General features: G+C 42.2%; 1 protein-coding gene across 2 annotated transcripts in view; it reads left to right on the forward strand.

Annotated features, from left to right (window-relative positions):
• The window catches only part of ANO6 (anoctamin 6), a 238900-nt gene that overhangs the window by 60371 nt on the left and 163156 nt on the right, over window positions 1-15373 (forward strand). Inside the window, exon 2 of one of the 2 annotated variants that reach the window (XM_043446905.1) lies at window positions 9679-9738. The exons of the other annotated variant lie outside the window; for it this stretch is intronic. Within the exon in view, the coding sequence (XP_043302840.1) occupies window positions 9679-9738 (60 nt within the window). The remainder of the gene's footprint in view (window positions 1-9678; window positions 9739-15373) is intronic. 2 annotated transcript variants of the gene reach the window in all.

The following is a 15373-nucleotide window of genomic DNA, read 5'->3' on the forward strand; positions in this document are numbered from 1 at the left end:
TTTCCTCTTTCATACTCGTTAGCATTTGCCTTACATATTGCGGTGCTCCTATGTTGGGTGCATATATATTTATAATTGTTATATCTTCTTCTTGGATTGATCCTTTGATCATTATATAGTGTCCTTCTTCGTCTCTTTTCACAGCCTTTATTTTAAAGTCTATTTTATCTGATATGAGTGTTGCGACTCCTGCTTTCTTTTGGTCTCCGTTTGCGTGAAATATTTTTTCCAGCCCTTCACTTTCAGTCTGTATGTGTCCCTTGTTTTGAGGTGGGTCTCTTGTAGACAGCATATATAAGGGTCTTGCTTTTGTATCCATTCAGCCAGTCTTTGTCTTTTCGTTGGGGCATTCAACCCATTTACATTTAAGGTAATTATTGATAGGTATGGTCCCATTGCCATTTACTTTGTTGTTTTGGGTTCACGTTTATACAACCTTTCTGTGTTTCCTGTCTAGAGAAGATCCTTTAGCATTTGTTGAAGAGCTGGTTTGGTGGTGCTGAATTCTCTCAGCTTTTGCTTGTCTGTAAAGCTTTTGATTCTCCTTCATATCTGAATGAGATCCTTGCTGGGTACAGTAGTCTAGATTGTAGGTTATTCTCTTTCATAACTTGAAGTATTTCCTGCCATTCCCTTCTGGCCTGAAGGGTTTCTATTGATAGATCAGCTGTTATCCTTTTGGGAATCCCTTTGTGTGTTATTTGTTGTTTCTCCCTTGCTGCTTTTAATATTTGTTCTTTGTGTTTGATCTTTGTTAATTTGATTAATATGTGTCTTGGGGTGTTTCGCCTTGGGTTTATCCTGTTTGGGACTCTCCGGGTTTCTTGGACCTGTGTGACTATTTCCTTCCCCATTTTAGGGAAGTTTTCAGCTATTATCTCCTCGAGTATTTTCTCATGGCCTTTCTTTTTGTCTTCTTGTTCTAGGACTCCCATGATTCGAATGTTGGGGCGTTTCACATTGTCCCAGAGGTCCCTGAGGTTGTCCTCATTTCTTTTGATTCTTTTTTCTTTTCTCCTCTTTGCTTCATTTATTTCCACCATTTTATTTTCTACCTCACTTATCCTATCTTCTACCTCACTTATCCTATCTTCTGTCTCCATTATTCTACTCTTGGTTCCCTCCAGAGTATTTTTTATCTCATTTATTGCGTTATTCATTTTAAATTGACTCTTTATTTCTTCTAGGTCCTTATTAAACATTTCTTGCATCTTCTCAATCTTTGTCTCCAGGCTATTTATCTGTAACTCCATTTTGTTTTCAAGATTTTGGATCATTTTTATTATCATTATTCTAAATTCTTTTTCAGGTAGATTCCCTATCTCCTCCTCTTTTGTTTGACTTGGTGGGCATTTTTTGTGTTCCTTTACCTGCTGGGTATTTCTCTGCCTTTTCATCTTGTTTAGATTGCTGTGTCTGGAGTGGCCTTTCTGTATTCTGGTGGTCTGTGGTTCCTTTTTATTGTGGAGGTTTTACCCAGTGGGTGGGGTTGAATGATTGGCTTGTCAAGGTTTCCTGGTTAGGGAAGCTTGTGTCGGTGTTCTGGTGCATGGAACTGGATTTCTTCTCTCTGGAGTGCAATGGAGTGTCCAGTAGTGAGTTTTGAGATGGGTCTATGTGTTAGGTGTGACTTTGGGCAGCCTGTATGTTAACGCTCAGGGCTATGTCCCTGTGTTGCTGGAGAATCTGCGTGGTATGTCTTGCCCTGGAACTTATTGGCTCTTGGGTGGTGGGTGGTTTCAGTGTAGTTATAGAGGCTTTTGGATGATCTCTTATTACTTAATGTTTCCTGTAGTCAGGAGTTTTCTAGTGTTCTCAGGTTTGGAGTTTAAGTCTCCTGCCTCTTGATTTCAATCTTATTCTTCCAGTAGCCTCAAGACTTCTCCAACTATACAGCACTGATAATAAAACTTTTAGGTTAATGGTGAAAAGATTCTCCACACTGAGGGACACCCAGAGAGGTTCACAGAGTTACATGAAGAAGAGGAGAGGGAGAAGGGAGATAGAGATGAGCAGGAGGAGAAAAAGGGGGACTCAAGAGGAGAGAGACAGATCTACGCAGTTGTCTGTTCCCTATGTGTTCTCCGTAGCCCAGACACCCACAGAGATTCACAGAATTGGATTGGGAAGAGAAGGGGAAGGGAGGAAATAGAGGTGATCTGAGGGAGGAAACAGAGAGTCGAAAGTGGGAGAGAGTAATCAACACACTCCTGAGTAAAAATGGGTACTGAACATTGGATTCTTAAATGTCCAAAATTGATATCAAATACTGAAAAACAAAGATTAAAAATCTAGAGTAGAGATTAGACTCTTAAAAATACAATATTAAAAACAAAAACACAAAAAGTTTAAGAAATATATATGAAGGTTGGTTTAAAAATAGGGCCTCTCTCTTTTTTTTTTTTTTTGGCAAGGTTATAGTGAAACGAAAATGAAAATTAAGGAGTAATAGAGGAGTAATAGAGGATTTTAAAAGAAAATAAGAGAAAAAAATAAAAAAAATTTTTTTAATTAAAAAATAAAAATAAATGAAAGTTAAGGAGTAATAGAGGAGTAATAGGGAATTTTAAAAGAAAATATAAAGAAAAAAGAAAAAATTTTTTAATTAAAAAAAGAAAAAAAGTAAAAATATATTTAGGAATTTCTCTGGAGCTGTTGTGGTCATTGTGGGTTCGGTTCAGTTTCAGATAGCTCCTTGTTCCAGCTTACACTTCTCCATATCTATAGGCCCCTTCCAGTGTAGTCTGTGTTAACTACAGGTATTTTGATCTGTTGCACTGGTCACTTCTGAAGCGGTTCCCTTTGTTTATTTGGCTTCTGTTTGCCGGTCTCTTCAGTGTCTGATTTCCGCCCTGACACAGGCGGGTGGAGGTGGTCTCCTGTTTAGGTTCCCTCGTTCATTCGCGCTGCGGGGAGGGAGGGGCGCTGCAGACAAATGTCACTGGCGTGTGTGGGGAGCACTCACAGTGTTCCGGCCACACTGGGTTTGCCCCGCTCACGGGTGTGTGCTCTCCCTGTCTACACTGCTCAGATTCCAGGCTGCTCTATATGGAGCGGGCCCTGCATTGTGTGCAGTTCCAGTTTTCGGGTACTACACAAAAGCGCAGACTCGGTTGCGCCTGCATTTTGTGCCTTCCCCGCCGGAGCAGTTCAGGCCGCCAGGAGCTTGACGGCCGCACTCTCTCCGGGTGTGGTGCGCCTTCTCCCCTCCGCGGTCCCAGCCTCAGTTTCCTGGCGCACCAGTCGGGTGCGTGCACCTTGTGTCTATTCTGGGGAGCTGGTCTCTAGCCGCGACCCTCCCTGCGGATGTCAGCCATCCAGAATCTCAGGAAGTCTTTGGTTAGAAACTGGAGGCCTGTCTGCAGTTTGGTAGGGGTGCCGTCTCTGGGACCAAGTTTGCCCCTTTCCCTTCCCCGCTGCCTCCTGCCTCCCGCGGGGAATGGGCCGGTCCACTAGCTCTTCTCTGGGATCGCTCAGTTCTTCCTTTGTTCTGCGAACAGGCCCGCAGTGTGTTCAGCCTGTTAATTTTCTCTCTCTCTCTCTTGCTATCCCACTGTTGAAGTTGTTATCTCACCTTAGCTCCCTCCAATTGCCCTCAGGGCGTTCAGGCCTGGTCTAAGCAATGCCTCAGGCTCCTCTCCGGCTTGCCCCCACTTGCTGGTGGCGGATCTGGGCGTCTGGGGTACTTTTCTGCTGGGAATTGCTTTTAGGCATGTAATCTGTTGGTTTTATTTATTTTTCCTCCCAGTTAGGTTGCCCTCCGAGATTCGAAAACTTCCCCCAGACCCGGTAGTGCGAGGGTCTTCTGGTGTTTGGAAACCTCCTCTATTATGACTCCCTGCCCAGGACGGGTCTCTGTCCCTAGCTCTTATCTTTTATATTTTGTCCTACCTCCTTTTGAAGATGATGGGCTGCTTTTCTGGGTGCCTGATGTCCTCTGCTAGCGATCAGAAGTTGTTTTGTGAAGTTTGCTGAGCGTTCAAATGTTCTTTCAATGAATTTGTAGGGGAGAAAGTGGTCTCCCCGTCCTATTCCTCTGCCATCTTAGCTCCTCCCAAATCTTTTATTTTTTAAACTGATTAATAGTATAGATATCCTGGAATGTGAAGTCAAGTGGGCCTTAGAAAGCATCACTACGAACAAAGCTAGTGGAGGTGATGGAATTCCAGTTGAGCTATTTCAAATCCTCAAAGATGATGCTGTGAAAGTGCTGTACTCAATATGCCAGCATATTTGGAAAACTCAGCAGTGGCCACAGGACTGGAAAAGGGCAGTGTTCATTCCAATCCCTAAGAAAGGCAATGCCAAAGAATGCCCAAACTACCACACAATTGCACTCATCTCACACGCTAGTAATGCTCAAAATTCTCCAAGCCAGGCTTCAGCAATACGTGAACTGAGAACTTCCAGCTGGTTTTAGAAAAGGCCGAGGAACCAGAGATCAAATTGCCAATATCCACTGGATCATCGAAAAAGCAAGAGAGTTCCAGAAAAACATCTATTTCTGCTTTATTGACTACGCCAAAGCCTTCGACTGTGTGGATCACAATAAACTGTGGAAAATTCTTCAAGAGATGGGAATACCAGACCACCTGACCTGCCTCTTGAGAAACCTGTATGCAGGTCAGGAAGCAATAGTTAGAACTGGATATGGAACAACAGACTGGTTCCAAATAGGAAAAGGAGTACGTCAAGAATGTATATTGTCACCCTGCTTATTTAACTTATATGCAGGGTACATCATGAGAAACGCTGGGCTGGAAGAAGCACAAGCTGGAATGAAGATTGCTGGTAGAAATAGCAATAACCTTAAATATGCAGATGACACCACCCTTATGGCGGAGAGTGAAGATGAACTAAAAAGCCTCTTAATGAAAGTGAAAGAGGAGAGTGAAAAAGTTGGCTTAAAGCTTAACATTCAGAAAACTAAGATCATGGCATCTGGTCCCACCACTTCATGGCAAATAGATGGGGAGACAGTGGAAACAGTGTCAGACTTCATTTTTTTGGGCTCCAAAATCACTGCGGATGGTGACTGCAGTCATGAAATTAAAAGACGCTTACTCCTTGGAAGGAAAGTTATGATCAACCTAGATAGCTTATTAAAAAGCAGAGACATTACTTTGCCAACAAAGGTCCATCTAGTCAAGGCTATGGTTTTTCCACTGGTCATGTATGGATGTGAGAGTTGGACTATGAAGAAAGCTGAGTGCAGAAGAATTGATGCTTTTGAACTGTGGTGTTGGAGAAGACTCTTGAGAGTCCCTTGGACAGCAAGGAGATCCAACCAGTCCATCCTAAAAGAGATCAGTCCTGGGTGTTCATTGGAAGGACTGATGCGGAAGCTGAAACTCCAATACTTTGGCCACCTCATGCGAAGAGCTGACTCATTGGAAAAGACCCTGATGCTGGGAGGGATTGGGGGCAGGAGGAGATGGGGGCGACAGAGGATGAGATGGCTGGATGGTTTCACCGACTCCATGGGCATGAATTTGAGTAAACTCTGGAAGTTGGTGATGGACAGGGAGGCCTGGTGTGCTGCTATTCATGGGGTCGCAGAGAGTCGGACATGACTGAGTGACTGAACTGAACTGAACTGAACGGATTATGTTTACACCTTCTTCATTAGTTATCGGCACAAGAAGAAAGCCTTTTGAATATAAGCTAAGCCTTTAAAAGACACTAAAAAAATATCTTGAACTTTGAGTTATGGGATTTGTTAAAAATATCATAAAAGATAAGTGACATAAATGGACCTAGTCCTGACTGAGGTGGGAAACCTGTTCTAGTCCTGGCTCAAGTCACTAAATGGGGTCACCCTGATTTAGTCAGAAGCACAATGAGCCCCAATTTCTTCACATGTCATTTGAGGCCATCTATATTATTGCAGACATGGTGGGGTTTTGACCACTGAAGACTTGTGGGTACCTCTCTCCATGTTATATTAGCCTGAATTGCATCCATCTATTTGTGTATATATAGGCATTCCTGGGAGATATTTTGGGCTCGATTCCAGACCACCATGATGAAGCAAAGAGTGCAACAAAGCTAACATCACAATAAAGTGAATACTGTGATAAAGCAAAGTCAAAAATTTTTTGATTTTTCCACTGCATATAAACGTTTACACTATTCTGTAGTCTATTAAGTATGTAATAGCATTATGTCATATAAACATTGTGCATAACTTCATTTAAAACTATTTTATTGCTGAGAAATACTAGCCATTACCTGAAAGTCAGAAAATCATCTGATTTTCATTATCAGAAAGTTAGCATCTTTTTGCTGATGGAAGGTCTTGCCTTAATGTTGATGGTTGCTGACTGACCAGGGTGGTGGTTTCTGTGGCAGTTTCTGAAAATAATACAGCCATGGAGTTTGCCACATCCCTTGACTCTTCCTTTCACTTGAACACTTTAAGAGGCTCTTGTAGGGTTATTAATTAGCCTAGTTTCAATATTGTGGTAGGTATCTCAGGGAATGGGGAGACCCAGGGCAAAGGAGCAGGATGGGGAACAGCTGGTCAGTGGAGCAGTCAGAACATACACAATATGTATTCTTTGTTGTCTTATGTGGGTGCAGTTCATGGCGTCCCAAAACAATTACAATAATAATGTCAAAGATCTCTGATCCCAGATTGCTGTAACAAATACAGCAACAGTGAAAAAGTTAGAAATGTTGTGAGAATTAGCAAAATGTGACACAGAGACATGAAGGTACCAAGTGCTGTTTTGGAGAAATGGTGCCAGTAGACTTGCTCGCTTCAGGATTCCCCCAGACCTTCAATTTGTTTAAAAAAAAGAAAAAAGGCAGTATCTGCAAGTGCAGTAAATGAAGTGCAATAAAATAAGGTCTACTTGTACTGTGTTAGTGTCCTAGTACTTCCATACAAAATACCAGGCTGGGAGGGCCGAACACTAGCATTTATTTTCTCAGAGTTCTGTAGCCCATGAAGTCCAGGGTCAGGGTGTCAGCAGATTTGGCTTCTTCTGGGGCCTCTCTCCTTGGCCTGCAGACCTCATCGTCTCACTGTGTCCTCACATGGTCCTTCCTCTGTGTGTGAACATCCCCAAGGTCTTTCCGTGTCCATATTTTCTCTTTTTTTAAGGACACTGATCAGATTGGACTGTTATTTTAACTTCATCATCATTTTAACTTCATCATCTCTTTAGAGGCCTGTTTCCAAATAGAGTCACATTCTGAGGTATTGGGAGTTAGGGCTTCTACAGATAAATTTTGAGAAGACACAGTTCAGCCCATGATATCTATTTAAAATAGCATTCATTTGTTTTAAATTACATAGAGAGAGACTAATACAAAGAGAAAACCAAAAATAGCCTTCCTAGTTAATGCCTGTTATTTAAAAGCAGTGGGGTGGTAGGTACATGAAAAGATAACTCAGACTATACTGAGGGTGTAAAAGGAGGAGTGACACCCTCCTAGCCCCCTCCTCCTACTCTAAGGCGGCTTCTTTAAATACATTTACACAAATACATGTTTACGGAATCCAGGAGCATTTTTTTCTCGGGCCCTAATGTATCTTCCAGAGTACATATTATGTCTGCACATGCTCTGAATTAGCCTTCTTTTAAATGGCTATCCAATATTCTATTGTGTGTGTACCAAATTTTAATTTAACTAGTCATTTATTAATAGACACTCAGGTAGTTTCCAACCTCCTCATCCACCCCCACCCCCTGCCTTTATAAACAATGGAGTTCTTTTAAATACCCATCATGGAAAGAATAGTAACAGGTCACCTAATAAAAATAATTGGCACCCAATTTTGGTGACAACAGCCTGTGTTTATCACCTTCCTGTTTCTTGGTTCTTACTGGGATTGTTGTGAAAGGTGCTTGTCTTTCTCACCCTCCAGTCCCTTCCCGAATGCTAGGACCTCTTCTTCCTGCATAATGTGAAGGGAGGACCCTCCCTGGGCACCCTGAGGTCATCTCTGTACAGTGGTCCTTCCTCCTCAAGGGGAAAGGCTCTCCCATTTCAACAGCCATAGGCTATTTCTAGTTAAGCAAAACCATTTTTCTTGCAAGAATTGCTGTTTCCGTGTCCACAATGACACATGAATCCTTTCTGGCTGCTCCGACCCTTTGGAGAGGGGCCCGTTTTCTAATGGAATGCGAACAGTCTCACTGCTAATCAAGATTTACAGCTGAGACCAGGATGCCCAGCCGCTCATTGGATTTGCAGACCCTCCAAGCTAACAGCAGCAGCTCCAAGATAAGTGCAGAGCAGGGGCCCCAGCCCTGTTCTCTAGGCCCTCTCTTTGTCCCCAGACCCAGCCTCTTAGCCACAGGTATCATCTGGTGTTATTTTATAAGCTGTGCCACCGTGCAGATGTTCTTTTCTGAAGAATTACTTTCATTTCTGACTCATTTCAGGAAATGAGGCAGTCTATCAGAGGTGTTCTTCATTTCCAGACCTCCAGAGAATTCATTTTTCTCCTGGGATTTCTAACCACATGTGGGCAGTGCTTTATTTACCCAGATGTGGGAAATAACAGTAATGAACAGCCTTCATCTGAAGCAGCCCTTACATCCCTGAAGAATTCCATGTGAGGGCCCAGAGGTAGCTTATGCTCTTATTAATGTAAATATTTCTGAGACTTTGGTTTCATGACGCTTGTGGACATGCTGTGTGTATGAGCTTGGTGCAGGCAAAATATAATTTAGCAACAGATTTAAAAGGTAGTCTGGAGTGTTTCTAATTACTGTTTGTTTAGTTCAGCATTGCCTAATAAGTGGATTTAAGTAACCTTGGGGGCAGGGAATGTAATGTTCATATTACAGTCAGCCTTGCAAATCAGATTCAGAGTATTGCAGAGAACACACTCTGGAGTCACTTTATAGATGCAGTTCATGGAATTTTGAATTTAGAACTAAGAACATTTTGGAATGGACATTTTCTACCTGTCATGCATCAACATGAATTATACACATATCCAAAATCAACCTTACTGTGTGGTACAACTCTGTATAAAATCTATTGGTAGCTTTTGGCACTCAGTTCTTCTTTTAATTTGACACAAAAATTCTCATTCTTATGGGAGAAGTGGACTTTTCTTTCCTTCCCTTTCCCATCTTTCATTGGCCATATCGGAAACTGAAGTCACGAGAGGGCCTAGAACAGTGGTTCTCAACCTGGGCTGCACCAGGGAATCAGCCTGGAAACCTTCAAAAATACTGGTGCCGGCGTCCCACCCCAGAGAGTCTTGCTTAGTTTCTGGGAATGCAGGCTACACTGGAAGGATGTGACGGTGCAATAAGGGTTGAGAACCGCAGGCTTGAGGGTTCATCTCACCCAGTGGTTCTCAGCCTGGACTGCAGGTAAGGATCACCTGGAAAGATATTGCAAAAAAACCCTGCTGTCCCACCAATTAAAACCACATTTTGCAGGGGATCCAGGATTTTTAGAAAGCTCCCAGACAATTTCTGATGCACAGCAAGGGTTAAGGTCAACTGATACAACCTAGCTATTCCATATCATAGATAAGGAAAAGGAGAACTGGAAAGGTCAGATGGCTTGCTCAAGGTCAGATCTCAGTTGTCCCAGTGCAAGCAGGTCTGGAATTCAGGTCTGATGCCTTTGACTGGTTTGTCTGCTGCCTAGCCTGGCCCAGGTATGTTTGTTTGTTGTATTTATTGATGCCTCCTCATCCTTTAGGTAATGATCCTGCCTCCAAGAGGCCTTTAATGGCTCCTCCCACTCTCCCATCCAGCCTGGGTAAGATGTCCATCCTTTATATTTAACAGCACTCTTCTTACTGTTCCCCTCAGACTGTCAGCTCTAGAAGGACAAGATCTATGTCTTTCTTGCCCTTTTGGTAATTTGCTGGCATAGGATGAAGAAGTGCATGCCCAGTAGTGTCTTCTTCTTCACACGCCAGCAAGTTAACGAAAGGACCGGAAAGGCAGGGGCCTTGTCTTTCTAGAGCTGACAGTCTGAGGATAATATTTTGTGAATTGAAGTTCTCTAACTCTTTATTTGCCAATTAGCCCTCATGAGTTGTTAAAAATAATCTACTCCTTTTGAAAGTAGCTTCTGAGAGCAAATGTATTGTTTCCTCTCCAACCGCCCATTCTGCTGTGGGTCAGGATCTCAAACACAAAGACTGCCCACCCTTGCCTTGCAAGAGAGAGAGTTGGGAGGGGGAGAGTTTATCAAGGAGATTTTGATGACAGAATAGTGAAAGCAAGATTTCTGTGATTTTACCTGTTGCTCAGGGTAAAGCGTGTTTACAACATCTAGGGACTTCCAAATAGCATGCTTACAAGTGTGTGTGCTGGTGGTGGTGTAGTCACTAAGTCGTGTCCGGCTCTTGCGACCTCATGGACTGGGAGTCTACCAGGCTCCTCTGTCCATGGGATCTCCAGGCAAGAATACTGGAATGGGTGGCCATTTCCTTCTCCAGGGGATCTTCCCAACCTAGGAATCAAACCCGGGTCTCCTGCATTGCAGGCAGATTCTTTATGACTGAGCTACAAGGGAAGCCCTACACACAAGTGTGTGTAGCATCAGTGAAAGGGAGCACTTAGCGTTACCTTAAGACAAATTGAAAATAATACTCTTTTATAAATTTTTTTTTTAATTTCCTTTATCATGTTGTGTATATAACTGAGTAACCACATCCACTAGCATAGCTGAATTAAATCCTTTTGCATCTCTGGGTTAGTATTTCAAAGTCTGTTCAACTGATTAAAAGACTACTGGGGAGATCAAGATGGCAGAATAGAAGGATACAAAACTCACTCCTCACATAAGCATATCAAAAATTATATCTACAAATAGAATAATTCTCGCAAAAAAACCAACCAGACACTCGGGGAAGATCTCTTAAATGACCAGAGCTGCAAGAAAGATCCCCATGGAACTGAGTAGGACTGAAAATAATGAGGCCAGCTCCTCTGGCAGGGATCTATAAAGGAGAGAGTGTCTGCACAGGCAGGTTGCTTTGTGAAACTCCTGTGTCTGCTGGGACGCCTGCCAGGATGGATAGGGAGCTGGAGGGGCCTGGACTCTGCTCTTGAGGAACGTGCACATGCTGGCTTGCTAGCAGTCAGGGCAGAGTGAGTCCAGGACTGCCACCAATGACTGCCACCTCGCTGCATTTCCAAGCCTGAAATGCATGCCAGGTGGGGGCAGCTAGTATGTGCTAAAGTGCTAAACCTCCAGCAAAGGGACCCTGGGAGAAGACTTGGTCTAGCTTCATGGTGACAGCCTGGAGGACTTAAAGTGTGGTCCATTGTTAGCGCGAGTAGCACAGGATGTGGGTCCACCAGTGGACCTCTACTGTTATTGATAGCTACCTCAGAGCAGGGCTCGGCTCTGGTGGTTTATGCTTTGTAAGCTTGTGCAGGGTGGGGGTAGGGCTGACATCTGAGCTTATTAGCCGTCCAACAGTGGGGGCATGTTTGAACAGCAGTGGACTTTGTTCATGTGCATGTGACGTGGCTGATGGCATCACAGAATCCCGTGTCCTCGGTGGACAGCCCCAGGCAGGAGTATGCAGCAGTTTCCTCCTCAGTAGGAGTGTTGTAGTTTCACCCACCTCACACCAAAGCTTGGAGGTGGATCTGGGGTAGACAGATCTAGGAAGAGACCTGATACAGAGGCAGCGTAGGTCCCAGGCCACAGTTCAGTCACCTTAGTTTTTGGAGCCACAAGGCTCTGGCCCCTCCACCAGCTTAGCACTAGGTCTGGGATGAATATACCAGAGAAGGGAATTTGACCTTGGGCTAATTTAGGCAGAATCTTGGATACCTGCTTGGGAAGCACATAGGTTCACTGTGACCACATGGGTCTCACTTGCTTCAGAGCTCACCTCCTTAGGGGCAAATTATATATTTAAGGGCAGTGGAGCTTTATTGAACCTGACCCTCAGGATTTCTGCTCCAACAGCTGTGGAGCAGACCTCACAACTGAGAGGACTGTGACAGCCACGGAGCGAAGAGGAGGCACCGCCCAACACCCAGAGCAGGAACTGGACACCAGAATGTCAGTCACACCCCCTAGCAAGGGGATCATGCCAGCACGCTCTGGGGAAAGAGGTGGCAGGCATGTATACCAGAAGTAGCCCCAGCACCAAAAATATTGGACACCCTACACAGGGATGGAGGTACTCAGTCGCTCAGTCATGTCTGATTCTTTGCAACCCCATGGACTATAGCCTGTCAAGCTCCTCTGTCCATGGGATTTTCCTGGCAAGAATACTGAAGCTGGTTGCCATTTTCTCCTCCAGAGGATCTTCCTTATCCAGGGATCAAACCCATGTCTGTAGCATCTTCTGCATAGAAAAGAGACAAGAATCTATAGGAAAGGGAAAAATCATAATAGGAAAGGCAAATATATAAAATGATTGAAGATCATTTAGCTAAGCCAGTACATAGATTAAAAAGAAAAATCAGATTTTTTTGTGTGTGTGAAAGTAGTTATAATTACAATTAATAGAAAAGATAAACAAGAAGATATCAAATAGGACCTCAAAATCACAAAATGTGGAGGGAGGGGAGTAAAAAAAAATCTTTTAGAATGTGTTTGAACTTATATGACTAATAGTCTAAAGCCAGTCATTATAGTTACAGATCACCATACTTAAAAACCAGGGTAACCACAAATCAAAATTATATAGTAGATTCACAAAAATAAATAACAAAGGAACTCAAGAATAATTCAGGAGGAAACCATCAAATCACAAAAGGACAAACAAAAAGATGAAATGAACAAAGAAGAATTACAAAGTCAACTAGAAAATAAGGTTTAAAATGGCAATAAATATTTATTTATCAAGAATTACTTCAAATGTCTTTGGATGAAATGCTCTGAACAAAAGACATAGAGTTACATATTGGATTAAAAAAAAAAAAAAAGAACCTACAATATACTGCCTGTGAGGGACTCATTTTAGGCTGAAAGACACACATAGATTGAAAGTCAGGGGATGGAAAAAGATATTTCATGCAAATAGAATCTGCAGGAAAATAGGGTTAGCAATACTCATATCAGACAAAGTAGGCTTCGAAACAAAGTCCATAAAGAAAGACAAAAAAGGGATGGGGGGACACATGTATACCTGTGACTGATTCATGTCAATGTATGGCAAAAACCATAACAATATTGTAAAGTAATTAGCCTCTAATTAAAATAAATAATTTAAGAAAGAAAGACAAAAAAAAGACACTATATAATGATAAGGGTTAATACAAGAAGAGAATTTTACACTGATTAACATATGTATACCCAGCTTAGAAACATCTGGGCTTCCCTGGTAGCCCAGGTGGTGCAGAATCTGCATGCATTGCAGGAGACCCCAGTTCAATTCCTGGGTTGGGAAGTTCCCCTGGAAAAGGGATAGATTACCCACTCCAGTATCCTTGGAGTTCCGTGGTGGCTCAGATGGTAAAGAATCTTCCTGTAGTGTGGGAGACATAGGTTCAATCCCTGGGTTGGGAAGATCCCCTGGAGGAGGGATGGCAACCCACTCCAGTATTCTTGCCTGGAGAATCCCCATGGACAGAGGAGCCTCATGGGCTATAGTCCATGGGGTCACAAAGAGTTGGGTACAACTGAGTGACTTAAGCAGAGCACATGGAAGCACCTAAATATGTAAAACAAATACTAACAGACATAGAGGGAGAAATTGACAGAAATACAGTTAGAGTTGGAGACTTTAATACTGCTCTGACATCAATGGACAGATCAACCAGGCGAAATTAATAAGTCAACAGAGATATCAAATGACACAATTTAATTTCTTAATATACAGGACACTACATCCAAAAAACACCAAATACACATTCTTTTCAAGTGTGCCCGAAACATTCTCGAGGATTGACCGCAAATTAGGACACACAACAAGCCTCAACAAATTTAAGGGGATAGAAATGATTTCAAACATCATTTCTGAGCACAGTGGAATGGAACTAGAAATCAACCACAGAAAGAAAAATAGAAAAAACAAAATGCATTGGGACTAAACAGCATTATTCAGTAAAACCAGTGGATCAGTGGTGAAATTAAAGAAAAAATCAGAAAATTAGAACCAGACATGGAACAACAGACTGGTTCCAAATTGGGGAAGGATTATGTTGAGACTGTATATTGTCACCTTGCTTATTTAGCTTATATGCAGAGTACGTCATGTGAAATGCCAGCACAAACTGGAATCAAGATTGCCAGGAGAAGTATCAATAACCTCAGATAGGCAGATAACACCACCCTTATGGCAGAAAGTGGAGAGGAACTAAAGAGCCTCTTGATGAAAGTGAAAGAGGAGAGTGAAAAAGCTGGCTTGATACTCGACATTCAGAAAATGAAGATCATGACATCCAGTCCCATCACTTCATGGCAAATAGATGAGGAAACAATGGAAACAGCGACACTTTATTTTCTTGGACTCCAAAATCACTGCAGATTGTGACTGCAGCCATGAATTAAAAGACACTTGCTCCCTGGAAGAAAAGCTATGACCATTCTAGACAGTATATTGAAAAGCAGAGACATTACTTTATTGACAAGGTCTGTATAGTCTAAGCTATGGTTTTTCCAGTAGTCATGTATGAATGTGAGAGTTGGACCATAAAGAAGTCTGAGTGTCAAAGAATTGATGCTTTTGAGCTATGGTGTTGGAGAAGGCTCTTGAGAGTCCCTTGGACTACATGGAGATGAAACCAGTCAATCTGAAAGGAAATTAGTCTTGAGTATTCATTAAAAGGACTGATGCTGAAACCAAAGCTCTAATGCTTTGTCCACCTGATGTGAAGAACTCACTCACTGGAAAAGACAGCTGATGCCACCAAAATTAAAAAAATTGGAAGAAAATGCTGTATACAGATTGGCAACCTAGAAGAAGTGAATAAGTTTCTAGAAATATATATCCTGTCAAAACTGAGTCAAGAAAAAAGATATTTTGAGCAGACAAATCACTAAAAGTGAAATAGAATCTATAATAATAATAATAAAGCTCCCTACAAACAAAAGTCAAGACCAGAACGCTTCACTGGGGAATTCTACCAAACATATAAAGAAGAACTTAAACTAGTCCTTCTTAAACTATTCCAGAAGGTTAAAGAGAAGGGAGTACTCCCAAATTCATCTGTGAAGCCACCATCACCCTTATACCAAAACCATACAAAGATACCATGAAAAAAGAAAACTACAGGTAAATACCTTTGAATATAGATGAAAAAATTCTCAACAAAATATTGCCAAACCAAATCCAACAACAACAAAAACAAAAAACAAAAAAACGATCATACGCCATAATCAAGTTGGATTCATTCCAGGTTAGCAAGGATGGTTCAGCATACACAAATCAATGTGATATACCACATTAACGAAAGAAAAGACAAAAATCATATGT

This window comes from Cervus canadensis, chromosome 25 (genome assembly GCF_019320065.1).
Source record: "Cervus canadensis isolate Bull #8, Minnesota chromosome 25, ASM1932006v1, whole genome shotgun sequence".
In the NCBI taxonomy this organism is placed as follows: Eukaryota; Metazoa; Chordata; class Mammalia; order Artiodactyla; family Cervidae; genus Cervus; species Cervus canadensis.